This window comes from Rhagoletis pomonella, unplaced genomic scaffold (genome assembly GCF_013731165.1).
Source record: "Rhagoletis pomonella isolate Grant_MI unplaced genomic scaffold, Rhpom_1.0 Rhpom_scaffold_00001, whole genome shotgun sequence".
Lineage (NCBI taxonomy): Eukaryota > Metazoa > Arthropoda > Insecta > Diptera > Tephritidae > Rhagoletis > Rhagoletis pomonella.
The window spans coordinates 34,859,415-34,873,790 of record NW_023458555.1 but is presented as its reverse complement, the minus strand read 5'-3'; the positions used below and the strand labels follow the sequence as shown (position 1 = coordinate 34,873,790).

Here is a 14,376-nt window from a genome sequence, read left to right as displayed (position 1 = left end):
CCTAATATATCATAGATAGTGGTATTCAAAATTGAAGCAACCATCACTGGCAACTAGACCTTAGGCAAACATGCGAAAAAATAGTAGTATTCTATAATAGAAATTGCCGCAGCTGTTAGCTAGAAGATAGAGAAGAAGGTGGCCAGCATTTTCGATGTGAATGCTCAGTCCTGTCGAATATTAGGTATAAAAACTGGGAAGGCACCTAACTAGCAATATAACTTGCGTACCTATCGGGAGCTTTCATAAGCTAAGTGGGTAAATTCATCAGAGAATGCTGATGTTCCGACCAACAACAACCAAAACTGGTGGCATCCTCTTCAATAGAAGGAGAATATTGGTTAGCTTTATTCCCATCAGGTTTCAGAAATTTGATGGAAATCTCACGTTGAGTATAAGTAAGACCTCCAAAACCTACTACATTTTTGCAATAAATCGGTCTTTGACAAAACTCGTGTCTGTCACCCGTGCTCTATGATCAAACGTTGAGTATAAGTAAGACCTCCAAAACCTACTACATTTTTGCAATAAATCGGTCTTTGACAAAACTCGTGTCTGTCACCCGTGCTATATGATCAAACCCATTATCAATTATGAAACAGATCAATCAAATACATATACTGTCTTACGTAGTGGAAATATATACCTCTAACCACTCAGCCACACACAACAGTATTTGCTTTTAAATTTTTAAGAACACTTACATATTTACTTACGCAAGTGTATTTGGTTATTATCACTCCGAACTTAAGCGAAGCTTACAACGATTTATAGCCACATAAATGCGTAAGCAGATTACCCATACTTACTTTAAAACCGCAAATTGTTCACATAATCGACTTAAAAGTTCAGTGGCCTAAAATCTTAAATGGGCTAAGTATATAAAGTATTTACTTTATTGTTTTTCAACACAAACGCCAGACACTGCGTTTCGACAGTTGAATATAAAATTTTATGTACATTATTTTACATTTTGGGTTTTCACAAGTCGTGTTAAGTGTCTTAGATTCTTAAAATTGTTCAATGTAAAACATCGATTAACGTGTTTTAGAAGATTTGTAGGACATATTAAGAACCAATAATATATTTCCTATTAGTTCAAAAATATTTGTGTAAAGTTACGAACCACCTAAAAAGACTTAAATAATTAATTCATTTCAATTGAATTTATTTTATTAATAAATCTATATAAGTAACAATAAAATTCTTACACAAACTAAGAAATAACGCAGCGCTAGCAACCGAAGCTATCAACTAAAAATAAGTATACAAGTAAGTATTTACGTAAGCTCTTCACATTCCTTGTCAACCCACTGGAAGATGTACTCAATGACCGGGGAAACAATGAAGATACATAATATCTGTCTGCAAATGATATTTTGTATATCTACCGCATATTGTATTTGTATTTCGTTTACTATAATTGAATAAAGTAAACAGAAGATGGTTGAATAAATCTTTACCAGTACCATACTAAAGCTGTACAAAGCTGTACTACGTTTTTGTTAAGATAGAAAATGCTCTTGCGTGATTTTGTCAGCACTGTATCAACTTAATTGTATTAGAGGCTGATTGTAATCATCTTTTTAATCAAAGAAAAAACTTCAGTTCAGAATAAATACAACATTTTGTTCCACATCGGCCTTTTACCATAGCGCTAAATACATACATATACATACATAATTAGAAATGAACGTGTGGTTGCACGTGGCGTATGAGCAACATTCAGGTGTTTAAAAACATGTAGGGATAGGTAAGAGGAAAGCCATTGGTCATCACAATGATCTTGCACTAGCATTTCGACCAACACACTCCCCCCTTCTGTCATAATTCTGCTGAAAATTTTCATTCAATTTGTTCCTAGAAAAACAAGACCAAATAAACTATTGGCAAAAACTCGATGATGCTTTCGGAAGAAATATGCCATATAAAATTATCCAGAGATAATTGAAGAGGGTATCGAATTTCACACACAAATTTTATGATAATGTTCTTGGAGTCGCAAAAACTGGGAAAGCTTCACACCTTTTACAACCAACTGCGTTTTTTCTTTTAATTGTTTTATGAACGTCTAGGAACATGGAATTCTGTACGCATTTTCATCTTCAATATTTGGTTCGTGTACGCTAACTAAGTGTAAGTTATTTCATGTACATACATGCATACATATGTAAGTAAGTATATGTAAATATAAATACGTGTTAACACAACTGCCATACTTAGTTGTTCATTGAAAAGTTCCGCAGCAGCACGTAATAGTCGTGTATACTCATGGGCATCCTGGTTAGCACGAGTTTGTCAAAAACCCATCTTTATACTAATATATGTATGTATGTATGTATGTGCATATCTACTTACTTACAATACATTAGCATGGGCTCCTCACGCTGGCACGTTTGTGGCTTCTACTATAAAAGTTGTGCTCAGTAAGACTAATTGAGATGGAAGCGTGCTTTCGAAAGAGGAGAAAAATCGAGTGCTTAAAGTGACGATTCTTCAAGTAGTACGGCAAGGAAATTAAAAAAAAATTTTAATAAAAATTTAACAGAAGTTACTTTAATGTAGCCCACTGTAAGCAAATAACATGCGATAGGATTTTTAATACATAAGGAATATGAAATGTGTGTATGTATGTGCATTTTCACTTTAAGTTGTTCACTAATGTGATCAAAATTTTTTTTAAAGAACATCAAAGTTTCGGTTTTAAAAGAATTTTAGTAAAAAATTTTAAGCAAGAATTCGAACAAGTGCCAAAAGGACCCATGGTGCATGAATCAAATGCACTCACTAACTACTCGTATGTATGTCAGCATCGTTTAGGTAGGTACCTTCCACACATCTGTACACCTACATATATGTATGTACACTATTCCGGCCATTACAATTCCGCACTGAATTTCCATTATTTTTTTTCCTTTTGACACTAATTACCTGCTTCCATTGTGCTCTAGGCATTGTTTTTGCTTATGGTTTTATTCACATTCCCTCTTTAGTTACATCCGTTAGCTGATTACGAATATTAAACACATTTGTCGGCAGTCATTTTATGTTAATGTGTGACCTCTAATGTTCTTTGTATATAAGTGAAAATTTTATGATTTTGTATATGTATTTATATGTACGCCAATTTTTATAAATGCAGTCATAATATTTAAGGCAGGCGGCAACGTTAATGCACATATGAACATATGCGAAGGCACAAAGACGCATTACATTTGTTACTTTCCTTGGCGTTTGAATTTTGTGCCTTTCGTTAATACATACGTCTGGTATTTTACGTATATTTTTTATTGATATGTGATAGATGTATTGACAAATGGGTATAGCCATTTCGCATAGGTCCTGCAATGCGGAAGTGTCCCCATGAAATAAAGTTACTAATTCAGAGATAGTATCTAACAGAACAAGACATAGACTGGTTGCTTTGTTATGCAAAGAGGGATACGGGATACTTAAAAAATACCGATTTTCGCTGGCAGACGAAGTGTAAAGAATTCTAGTCTTACCACGATTCGTTCATCTGTGCCAGCATCAACATGCACGAAAAAAGTATTGCGTTGTTATTGTTTAAGCAACATCGGCTCACGGGACGCTCGGCTACAACAATTGTCAACGAGCGGGAGTTTTCGCTTACAGCTCAGTAACTGTTGCGATTGCACCTTCTGAATGCGTTGTTTTGTACTTCTGATCAACTGAACAGTTGCGTGTTAGATGATCGCAATATTTTTCTGATCATTTGAGACAACATGTTGTGTGTTTTGAATTTGACAGCTAATGTATCAAGCCTTTCAGAAGACACATTACGATCACTGATTTTTTTAGCAACGGTTGCGCTCAACTGCTGCGCCTTCTGAACCTACCAATTGTTGTTTTTAACCTTGTATAAAAACGAACAAAAATATTATGCATAGATTTTATAGAAACTTGAATTCAAATATAACTATGTACATACTCAAAACTATTAGCTGTCGATCATTAACGTTAATTATCAAATTATGTGATACATTCTACGTTAAACTCGTTGGAAATTATGTCAAAAAGCTGTGACTACCTTTAGTATAGACCATGATACAATAATTTTTAGAAGGTAGTTTCACTTCTTCTTCTTATCCGCCATGTTAGCTATCTGACAGAAAACGTGTTTCGTATTTTTTGTTGTACCAACTTTTTCAAAAAAAAAAATCCAGCTTTTGACGTTGGAAAAATAAAGCAAAGAAAAGCCAAACATATACATAAGTAGAGAAATTTTCGAATATTTAGTAATAATTTTCTTCATAAAAAATTAACTGCTGCTTTCGTGGATATTGCAACACACGGAATAGATGTAAGGACACAGCTATAAGAGCCGCCGCACACCACAGACTTTATCGGCCGCCTATTTAAATGATAGGGCTCGCTTGAAATATGTACATGAAGATGTATGGAGGTGCGCACATTACACCAGCTTAATCGCTCTGACCAATAAGTTGTGGTGCAATGGAAAGACTAGCGAGCACATCTAAATTGGCGGCCGATAAAGTCCGTGGTGTGCGATGGATCTAATCCATTATAAACAAGAAATATTGCTGTTATATTTTCATTTTTGTGATTTTTATTCATGTGATTCGCAGTGGCAAAAATGTATGTATAAAATACGTATATTTATATTAAAAATTAAGTGATCAGTTATGAAACATATAAATCTTTACATGTTCTGTTAAAAAATATCTAAAATAACAAGCGATAATCCCCAAGTTCTATATCGTAGCAGTGGCCACATTGCGTGTTTGTCACAGACACGGTTTATGTCAAAAATTTTGAAGTGAAACTACCTTCTAAAAATTATTGGCTACGTTTCTTTATACATTCCGGATAATCCCATTTCACAGCCGGAATAAACAGAATGCGTTTGAAATATACGTCAACATATAATCAGGAACGTTCTAAGGAATAAGTAAACAAAAAAGTTTATTCCAAACGTTCAGAATGAATAAAGAAATGCAGCCATTGTATCATGGTATAGACTTTATCCGCCCCATCATATTTTCAACAGTTTGTAATGAAATTCTATTTCTCTTTTCATTTTGAAAAAAAAATTAATAATCCTGTTTCTTTGGATTTAAATTTTATGGATAAATTTTACATCGTTTGTATTATTTTTATTTTTTTATAATATGATTCCCGTTTTTTCATATTAAATTTTTTGGATCATAAAAGATTTAAATAGGTCTTAAAAACGCAGCAGTCACTATTATTTATAATGGTTAAAGAATACAAATCCAAAATAACGATTATTTAAAAATATATATATAATAAATAAAAATAATGAATAAATTTGATGACAAAATAAAAATCCTAATTTAACGGTATTAGTTATCAAAAATTAAAATTAAAAAACCTCAATAACTTCGTTGAAATAAATATCATTACACCACAATGATAACAGTAAAAATCTTAATAATTAAATGGTTGTTTTCGCTTCCTGCTTTAAATGCAAAACTATTTAAGTATGCCTATCACTGCTACCATGTTATCTAGAGTTAGCAGCGTTTCACGTATTTACAGAAGACTTTCAGTTTTCCACTTCCTACAATCAGGCTGTCATTAAAAGCAGCGTTGCATTTCACTTACATAAATATCAAATCAAATTCAAATCTCATGCTGGTCATTCCATACCTTACAAATGCTATCTATTCTTTGCTTATAAGTATTTTCCCCGTTCCAAAAAAAAACTTCCTCTCAGTTTCAAAATCAAGAAATACTATACTATATGTACATATATTTTAAATCAAATTTTTTATTTTTTTTCAACCATTACAGAAATATCTTGTGAATACGGACAAAAGTGGCGAATTGACCGTAACAGTGCAGGTAAAGTATATCAAAACACGTACATAAAAAATATAATTTGAACTATAGATCTACTCCAAATGACTTTATGCTTTTAAAATACTTCATAATTATAACAAAATAAGAAGTAAAAACATTTAATTTCACTTCACTTCGTTTTTTCATTAGGGCGACTTGACACAACAAGAGAAACGAGCCGTCTTTATAACAGTCCACGATCTGGGATGCAATCGTAAGTTTATTAAAATTTATTTATGATTTTTATTTTTTTATTTATTTTGCGCGCAGCAACCACGTACTCGTAGTCATAAATTAAGTAAATTTCCTTTAACGGTCAAATGCGCAAAGTAATAAATGAAAATACTGAATTCACAATAAACAAAAAGGCATGCAAAGTAATATAAAAGTTAAATATGTAGCGGCGCGCAAAAAAAAAACATTCAACATTTTCACTGTGAGCCTTATTTATGGAGCGATTTTTCTCAGCGAGATGATTTATGTACCGTGAAATGCCATTAAATGTTAAGAAAATAACACAAATTAAAGGATGAAAGCGATGCTTAACAAATGAAAGAGAAATTAATAATGAAAAAAAAACAGTCGCATAGAAGTTCCTAAACCAATTGCTATTTGCCTTTTTATTTTATTGAAGAACGCATAGCTTAACAGACAGTCTCCTGGCATTTATGCATGTACACTAGGGTGTATCACTCTGTATGAAAAAAAATCGGTATTGATTTTCCAACGGAATATAATAAAATGTTTGTAATATTTTAATACTTTGGCCAAAATATTTCGGAAAAGTCTTAAGAAAATATCTCCAAAAATCAATTTTTTTAAAAGTAAAATTAATTCTCCTAAAAACTCACTTCACATGATAGAAGATTTTTAGCTTCAAAGTTTTGCATAAAACTGCTTAAAACTTATATCAACAGTATCAAAATAATTAGATTTTTGGGGATATTTCCAAATCGGTCTAGCCCACGTAAATCTTAATATTTTTCCGAAATGTTTTGGCCGCAGCCTTAAATGTAATCAGTTATATATATTCTGATGAAAAAACCGCAACTTTTTTCTGGTGATACTCCCTAATATCACGATAAAATTTGTTCTTATTAATTTTCTTATCTCTCCTCGCAGATAATTCATTCCAGGAATTCGTCAGCAGTCCATGCATGACCGAAATCAAGGAACGTTCTTGTTTCATACATATCGATGTACCAGGACACGCTGATAATGCAGATCCTTTACCTGACAAGTAAGTTAAATAGCCATCTAATAGGTTAAGTATAAAAAAAAATGTCGTTAAAGGTGAAAAAGAGTTCAAACTTAACATCCCCGGAACCTAATATAGAATAAGTTTGTAAGTTCAAGAGTTCGCGCGAAATAGGGGAAAAGAGAAGATGTAGATATTTCTTCTTCGATTTTCGAATGAGAGCAAATAACACTTATCTAAAGGTAGGGGCCCGCTAAATGGGAGATTTAATCTAAAGCAACAATGATGAATTCCTTTAAATTTGAGATTGGGAGCCGCTTGAGAAAATACGGTTTCGCTATTATAATTATTAACAGTTTTTCTTTCCGGTTTTGTTAAATGCTTTAAATACAAGAATAAGAGAAAATATAATTAATTTTTGAACTTCAAGTCAATTTTTTATTTATGCCGAACAACGTTTCTCAAAATAATAAGTAAATGGGTATATATCAGGATGCATCACTCTCCATAAAAAAATCGGTACTGATTTTCCATCGGAAATATAAAATTTATTATATTTTATGACTTCCGCCAAAATACATTGGAAATTCTTAAGATTTACATGAGCTGGACCTATTTAAAAATACCTCAAAATATTAGTTTCTAAAAATATTTTTTCTTAAAAAATCGCTTCAGATGACTCTTCTGCCTTCTATACTAAGCTTTAAAAATTTAAAACATTATGGCAGAAGTCTTAAAATATAAAAAAACTTTTTTTTTGGTGATGCACCCTAATGTAAGTATGTACATACATATATACATACACAAGAGTTTTACGTATTTATACTAAGGAACATATCCATATTTTCTCCTTTTTTCCAGCTTCCAATTTCCTTCATTGCAAACCCTTGGCGAGGATCTCATCACTGTTTTGGACTTTCTACATGTCAAATATGTGATGGGTCTGGGCGAAGGTGCCGGCGCTAATGTGCTGGCACGTTTCGGATTGGCGCATCCATCGCGTGTGCTTGGCTTGGTATTGATTAATGCTACCGGCAGCGCAGCAAGCGTTTTGCAATCCTTCAAAACCAAGGTGAGTGTAAGTGCGACTGACCACTCAGGGCAGGAAACACTTTTTAATTGAAAGTAATCTTTAATAAACACTGATTTTAATTACAGCTTATTCAATGGAAAAACGATGATATAGCACAATCGGCTGAAAGCTTTTTGATGTATCACAAATTTGGACATGTAAGTATGCAATGGCGCAATGGTTTTGTGTGTGTTCTTTGATGTTTGTCTGTGTGTATGTGTGTAACTAATTGTTTTTAGAAAATGCACAAATCAGTGTGTTTTATGTACAAAAAACACCCCAAAAATTCGATTTGTACAACAATTAATTATATGTAAAAATTATCGGAACTCTACTAAATTGCGTGTCAGCTATGTGTGTAATTTTTAAATGGCGATTAAATATAGAAATAACATTTTTTAATTTTTTTCTTTTTTGCAATTGAAACATACAAAAAAAAAACTTACCTTGGGCCGACGTATTTAATAAACGCAACATAATATGATACTCTTTGATGACATTTTTTCTATATATCTGAAACTATTCGTCATCTGCCAGGTTATGGAGGTATAGCAAAACCTACACATATACATCTATAACTTACATACATATATTTGTAAACTCACTTCTTCAACATAAATCAGCTTTGAATTGTTGCTTTATTCAATTTTCCTCTTAACTAAAAACACTTCTGCTTCTAAAATTCTTTGATGATGAGGTTTCGAGTTTCATGCTTTGCTTAAAAATCACACATTTCTATACTGCATAACGCGAAGCATTGTTTTTACATACACATGTGTTTATTTAGTTATTTAAAAGATATATTCATATTTCTCAATCCATGTCAAAATTCCTTAGTCGCCCGGATTTTACATGTTTCTTTTTTGAATCTCTCAAAACCTATTATGGGGTTGAATAAAAAAGATATATTAAAAAAAAATTAAAATAAAAAGGTTGCAGAATTTTAAAATTTAAAAAATCGTTAAAGCAAAAACTTATATACATTTTTAGCACAATTTTTTTATACCTTTAACTGATCTTACAAGATCCTGAAATTTAAATAAAAAATAAATTTAAATTTAATAAAATTTTATAGAGTTTGCAGAAAAGAATTTAAAATTCAAAAATTTATGTCTGAAAAAACACCTTCTAGAAAAGTTAAAGGATATTTTAAGATCGTATAAAAAAATTATTTTAAGTTTTTACTTTTACGTTATTTTTCATTTCAAAATTTTGTAAATTTTTATATTTTTCGAATTTTATATATACATTTCTTGTAGTCCTAAATATAACTTTTACAACGAAACTGGTACGATTTCTGTAAAATAAATTTTAAAGTTCAGAATTTTGCATGACTTTCGAAAAAAAAAATTAATGTTTTTTTTCGTTTGGCAGAACTTCGTGATATGTTGAGATAATATATTGATTCGTATGTAGATATTTACATAATGTAGCATTAAAGTTGTATGCCGCATTTCCACTAGACATTAAAATGATTAATCCGTCGCCGCTATCTCTTAATTTCCAATTTTCACATTAAAATTTTAATGTTCATTTATTGCCAGTTTTTCAGTGCATGGCTTACTGGTTTAAACTAAGATTAGCCAATCAAATGTCAGCCAGCTGTTCGATATAAACGCAGTTTACATAATCTAAGTTTAAACTGGCACTGAAAAACTGTCCCTAAATGAAAACATTAAAATTTTAATGACAAAAATGTCGAGTGAAAATAAGGCATTAGTTCTAGACTTACCCTTAAAATAGAAACTTGTGTACTTTATTGAAACCCTGATCCTAATTTGGCGGAATCCTCACACGTATAGTTGCTAGAAGTGGCAAAATTTTACCTCAAGTGTGTTTTATAAACAAATTTATTTTATTAAAAAAAATATTAATAAGTTTTTAAAGCTTGCAACTCAATTTCCTTTAATTTTTCTTTAGTTCCAGGTAATTATCACACAATTCAGCTTAGCTCACAGCGATTTCCAGCAAATACTCACAGCTTACCTAAATAAAATACAAATTTGCCTAGTTCCGTTTGAATTCCAATTTAATTCATTATTATTGTATGTAGATTCTGCACGTATTCCGTTTTCTCTAGTTTCACACACATACATACATACAAGTATAATACATATTTGCGCGGCATTAAATAATTTCGCTCTTCATTAAATCCCCACTTTTTTATTAAAGTTTTTGTGTTCACAATACATTCATACAGAGGTAGAACAATAGATGCGAGACTTTTTAAAGATTTCCATTTGCTACTTTAAGCTTCCACTAAACCCTAACTTTGATTTTCCTTCAACCTTCAATAATTTACATGCCCGCAATTTACAACATAATCACCTGCATTGAATGTGTTATCACTATATTGACAAAGAGTTATCTATACTTTTTAGCTTATAGATATATAGCTAGATATAAATTATATCAGTGGCAATATTTGTGTGGGCTTTTTATATCTTGATATAAGCATCTGTGAGATAGCTTCTAAAACGTATTTTTGCCGGATTTAATCACTTAAAAAATTTAGAAAATAGGCTTATTTACATCCAATTACATAATAACAAATATTTTAACAGAAAACAGTTCAATATTTGCTTTTATATTAAAATATCAATAATGTTGCCGCCACGAAGTTTTCATGCAAATGAACATGTAGCTGTCAAACTACCAAATTGCCGGCAATAGATGGCAAGATATAAGCTCTGATATATATTGCTCTTGAAGAGCAATGAGCGGTCTCCATTGGCAAATTATATTCTGACATATGTATCAAGATATAAACTTTATCCTGTGGAGACGGGCAGTTAGCTTTCTATAATAAAAAAATACCCGAATTCAAAAAAAATTAAGAAAACTTTAGATTAGGGCTGTGCGATTATTCGATTACTCGAGCAAGTTGGTTAATCAATTATTCGGTTAATCAATTACTCGAGTAATCAAGATTTTGATTACTCAAAACGATGATTAATCGAGTTGCTTGAAATATGATTACTCAAAAAAAATAATTTTGCTCGTTAAAAGAGTTTGCTTTGGAAAATGTTTATTTTCTTTTTTTACATTCTGTATATGAAAAAAATTTTTCGTTTTAATTTTTGAAAACAGAAACGTTGTTTTCAAAGTATCAAGGAATTTTAACTATTTTATACATATGTAAAGAGTTGAAATGTTGATTAATCATAAAGCAAATTACTCAAATATTTTTTTTTTTGGTTAATCAAAAATCTTGATTACTCGAGTAACTGGACTTTTGAGTAATCATAATTTCCAATTAATCGAATAATTGAGTTATTTACTTTATGATTAATTAAATTTTTGACTAATCAATTAATCGCACAGCCCTATTTTAGATGCTTTATGAATTGACAATTTTTATAAAGTAGTACATTTATAAAGCTATTTAAATCCATTTTATTTTTTATAAAAAAACCAAAAATACACAAGTTTATCCACCCACATATAAATATTTATACATACATAATTCGAGTCAAAATTTTATAAATATAAAAATTGACATTAACATTTGTATCATTTCCATCCATTAAATGCCCTTTTCTGTACTCCATCGCTGATTCTTGGACTGTTTCATCACATTGCCTATTTCCAAACAATCACATCCACCACCACAAAAAAAAAACAAAAAAATTTTGTCGCCAAAAATTTGCTAAAAAATTATACATACATATAAATGTATATGTACATACATATATAGCAATTGGTTGGTGATAATCCCGATAAGGAAAAAATTGTCACCGAATATCAGAAGCGTTTGCACAGCACTTTGAATAGCAAAAATGTGGGACTCTACGTCAAGGCATTCATGAGGTAAGACCTTTTTCTTAAATAATTATATGCATTAAATATATGTATAGTAGTTAAAGTAACTTTCATAAAATAAAATACTATTGCGCGATCGCTTGATTATTTTAACACCTTTTTTTGGGTCACATTTCGTTTTCAATAGCCGCAAGGATCTTACATTGAAGGGCTGCAAGATTGATGTCATCTTAATTACAGGCATGTTGAGCCCCTATGCTTCTATGGTTGAGAAGGTAAAGCTAAATTAAATAAAGAGACTTGCGTAGTTTTTTTTAATCGCACTATTTTTTCGAATTTTCAGTTGCACAAGGATGTTGAGAAGGAAAAGGTGACCATTTTGAAAATAGAGCGTGCAGGCGATGTATTAGCTGATGCGGTAAGTAAATGACATTTCTTAGGGACAAAACACATGTAGATTAGAGCTTTTAGAAATAGGAAAAACGCAGGTGCCAGGTACTCACGGAATTTTATGTGTGAAAATTCAACAAAAAATTCATTTCATTTTATTCATTTTGTCGGGATTCACAACTACTTCGGCAATAGTGCAGGATCATTTCGATCCTGAACTTATCCCAAAATTGTCCTTAAGTTGCAATTTTGCAACTTTTAAGTAGAATTCGTGAAGTTGCCCCTATATCATCTCGAACAAGTCTTCAAACGTTCCCGAGGAAATACTTACTAGTCGCGAAGTAAACCTGAACTAGTCCCTAAATGTGCCCGAACTTGTCCCAAAATAGGCCTGATAGGCCTGAACCAGTCTCAAATGATCCATAACCAGACCCATAAAAGTTCCGAAATGGTCCTGAAATAGTCCTGAACAGGCCCCGAAAAGATCCTACTACTTCATAAACCAGACGGTACCTAGTCCCGAAATGGGCCTGAAACAGCACTGAACAGAAAGCAGAAATGTTCATTTGGACACACAAGAAGCGATTACAGATTTTTTTCTGGGTTAAACAAGAAGCGGTTATAAATTTTCTGCTGGGCTAACGTCAGTTTTACCCACTCTGAGAACTAAGATGTCTACAAATCAAACAACTTTGTAGATAAGTCAATCATTTTATGTCAAAAATCTGACATGATGGTGTAAGTAGCCCAAGGTCTCATCTATAGATGGGCATACTTTAGGCGGGGGCTGATAAATCTGAATTTTATTTAAAATTGTATAATTTACCTTTCTTTTATTCTCCTTCGCAGCCCGCCAAAGTGGCACAGTCGATTTTACTCTTCTGCAAAGGTCAAGGTATTCTAACCTCTGTCGTTATGCCTGGTGTTGATCGTGGACGCGCTTACTCAACCAGTTCGGGTGGCTCCATGGATGGACAGAATGGCTCACGTAAACTTTCACGAGGCATATCAATGGAAGATTACGATAAGCCAAATATACGCCGATTGAGTATTATTAACAACGAATCACCAAAGAAATAAATGCAAAAACATATTTAGTAAAATATGTAATAAATTGTTGCGTTTTGCTAAAATGTTAGTTTTAAAATGATTTTACAAAGTATATAAAAAAATAAGCATACAAACATATATGTGACAAGTACTACATGAGCATGCTAGTTATAGTGCAAAATTTGGGTTAGCTTATTTTTTTTTTTTATAAAAAAGCACCAAAAACAATTTAGTTTAATTTTGCTTCATAATAATAATAAGAAAATTAAAAATTTACTAGAATATGATTTAAGAAAGAATTATAAAAAAATTAATTCTTATGCTAATAATAGGAGTTTGCACGACGTCTAAATTGCGCAATTTCGACATTACTCGCAATTTCAGCTGCACGATTCTTAATTTGGCCAAACCAAAACCTGTCATCCGAAATTGTGAGTGAATCCCAATTTCAGTGAAATTGTGAATACAACCCTGAAAATTGCTTATTGTGAACAATAAGAACATAAGTAAATAAAAAAACTGTCATCGAAATTGAAATTCATATTCAAAATGAAATTGCAAAATCTGGGCGTTGTGGAAACTTCCTATAATAAAATTAAAAAAATAATAATAAATCTCAAACGACTAATACAATAAATAATTAATGGCTAATTACAATTTATATTCAACAATTTTATTGAGCTTAGGGCTGTTTTTACTTTGTTGCTGTTTATGCACAAAAATTTTCATTATAAACGGCCTCAAGTTCAAAAAAAATTTTGAATACTAATTTCAAATTTAAATTTTGTTTCATACATACTAACATATATGTAAATGTATGTATGTATTCATTGCAATAACAGATTTCCTTTAAAGAAAAGCTTGAAAGTAGTGCAAATATCAATTGAAAACAAAAACTTAGGCCCCCTGTACACGCTCACATATTAAGATTAGTGCTGAATATTAGTAGTTGTTGTTATTATTGCTGTATGTCTCAAACCCGATTAATTCATAAATTAAAATGTCAAATGCCATCAAAATAAAAAATATTATAAATAGTGCAATCATGTACAAAAAT

General features: G+C 31.4%; 1 protein-coding gene across 8 annotated transcripts in view; it reads left to right on the top strand.

Moving 5' to 3' along the window:
* Positions 1–13,833, top strand: part of LOC118743326 (uncharacterized protein ZK1073.1) — a 59,667-nt gene extending 45,834 nt beyond the window's left edge. For 5 of the 8 annotated variants that reach the window (XM_036475937.1, XM_036475956.1, XM_036475928.1 and 2 more), the window contains 10 exons: positions 5,800–5,850; positions 5,998–6,061; positions 6,970–7,087; positions 7,907–8,117; positions 8,204–8,275; positions 8,655–8,663; positions 11,815–11,927; positions 12,067–12,154; positions 12,223–12,297; positions 13,119–13,833. In XM_036475937.1, coding sequence (XP_036331830.1) covers positions 5,800–5,850; positions 5,998–6,061; positions 6,970–7,087; positions 7,907–8,117; positions 8,204–8,275; positions 8,655–8,663; positions 11,815–11,927; positions 12,067–12,154; positions 12,223–12,297; positions 13,119–13,349 — 1,032 coding nt within the window. In that variant the 3' untranslated portion in view covers positions 13,350–13,833. Of the gene's footprint in view, positions 1–5,799; positions 5,851–5,997; positions 6,062–6,969; positions 7,088–7,906; positions 8,118–8,203; positions 8,276–8,654; positions 8,664–10,037; positions 10,044–11,814; positions 11,928–12,066; positions 12,155–12,222; positions 12,298–13,118 lie in introns of all 8 variants that reach the window. The other 3 variants (XM_036475964.1, XM_036475951.1, XM_036475943.1) reach the window with 2 other exon arrangements.
* Positions 13,834–14,376: the final 543 nt, after the last annotated feature.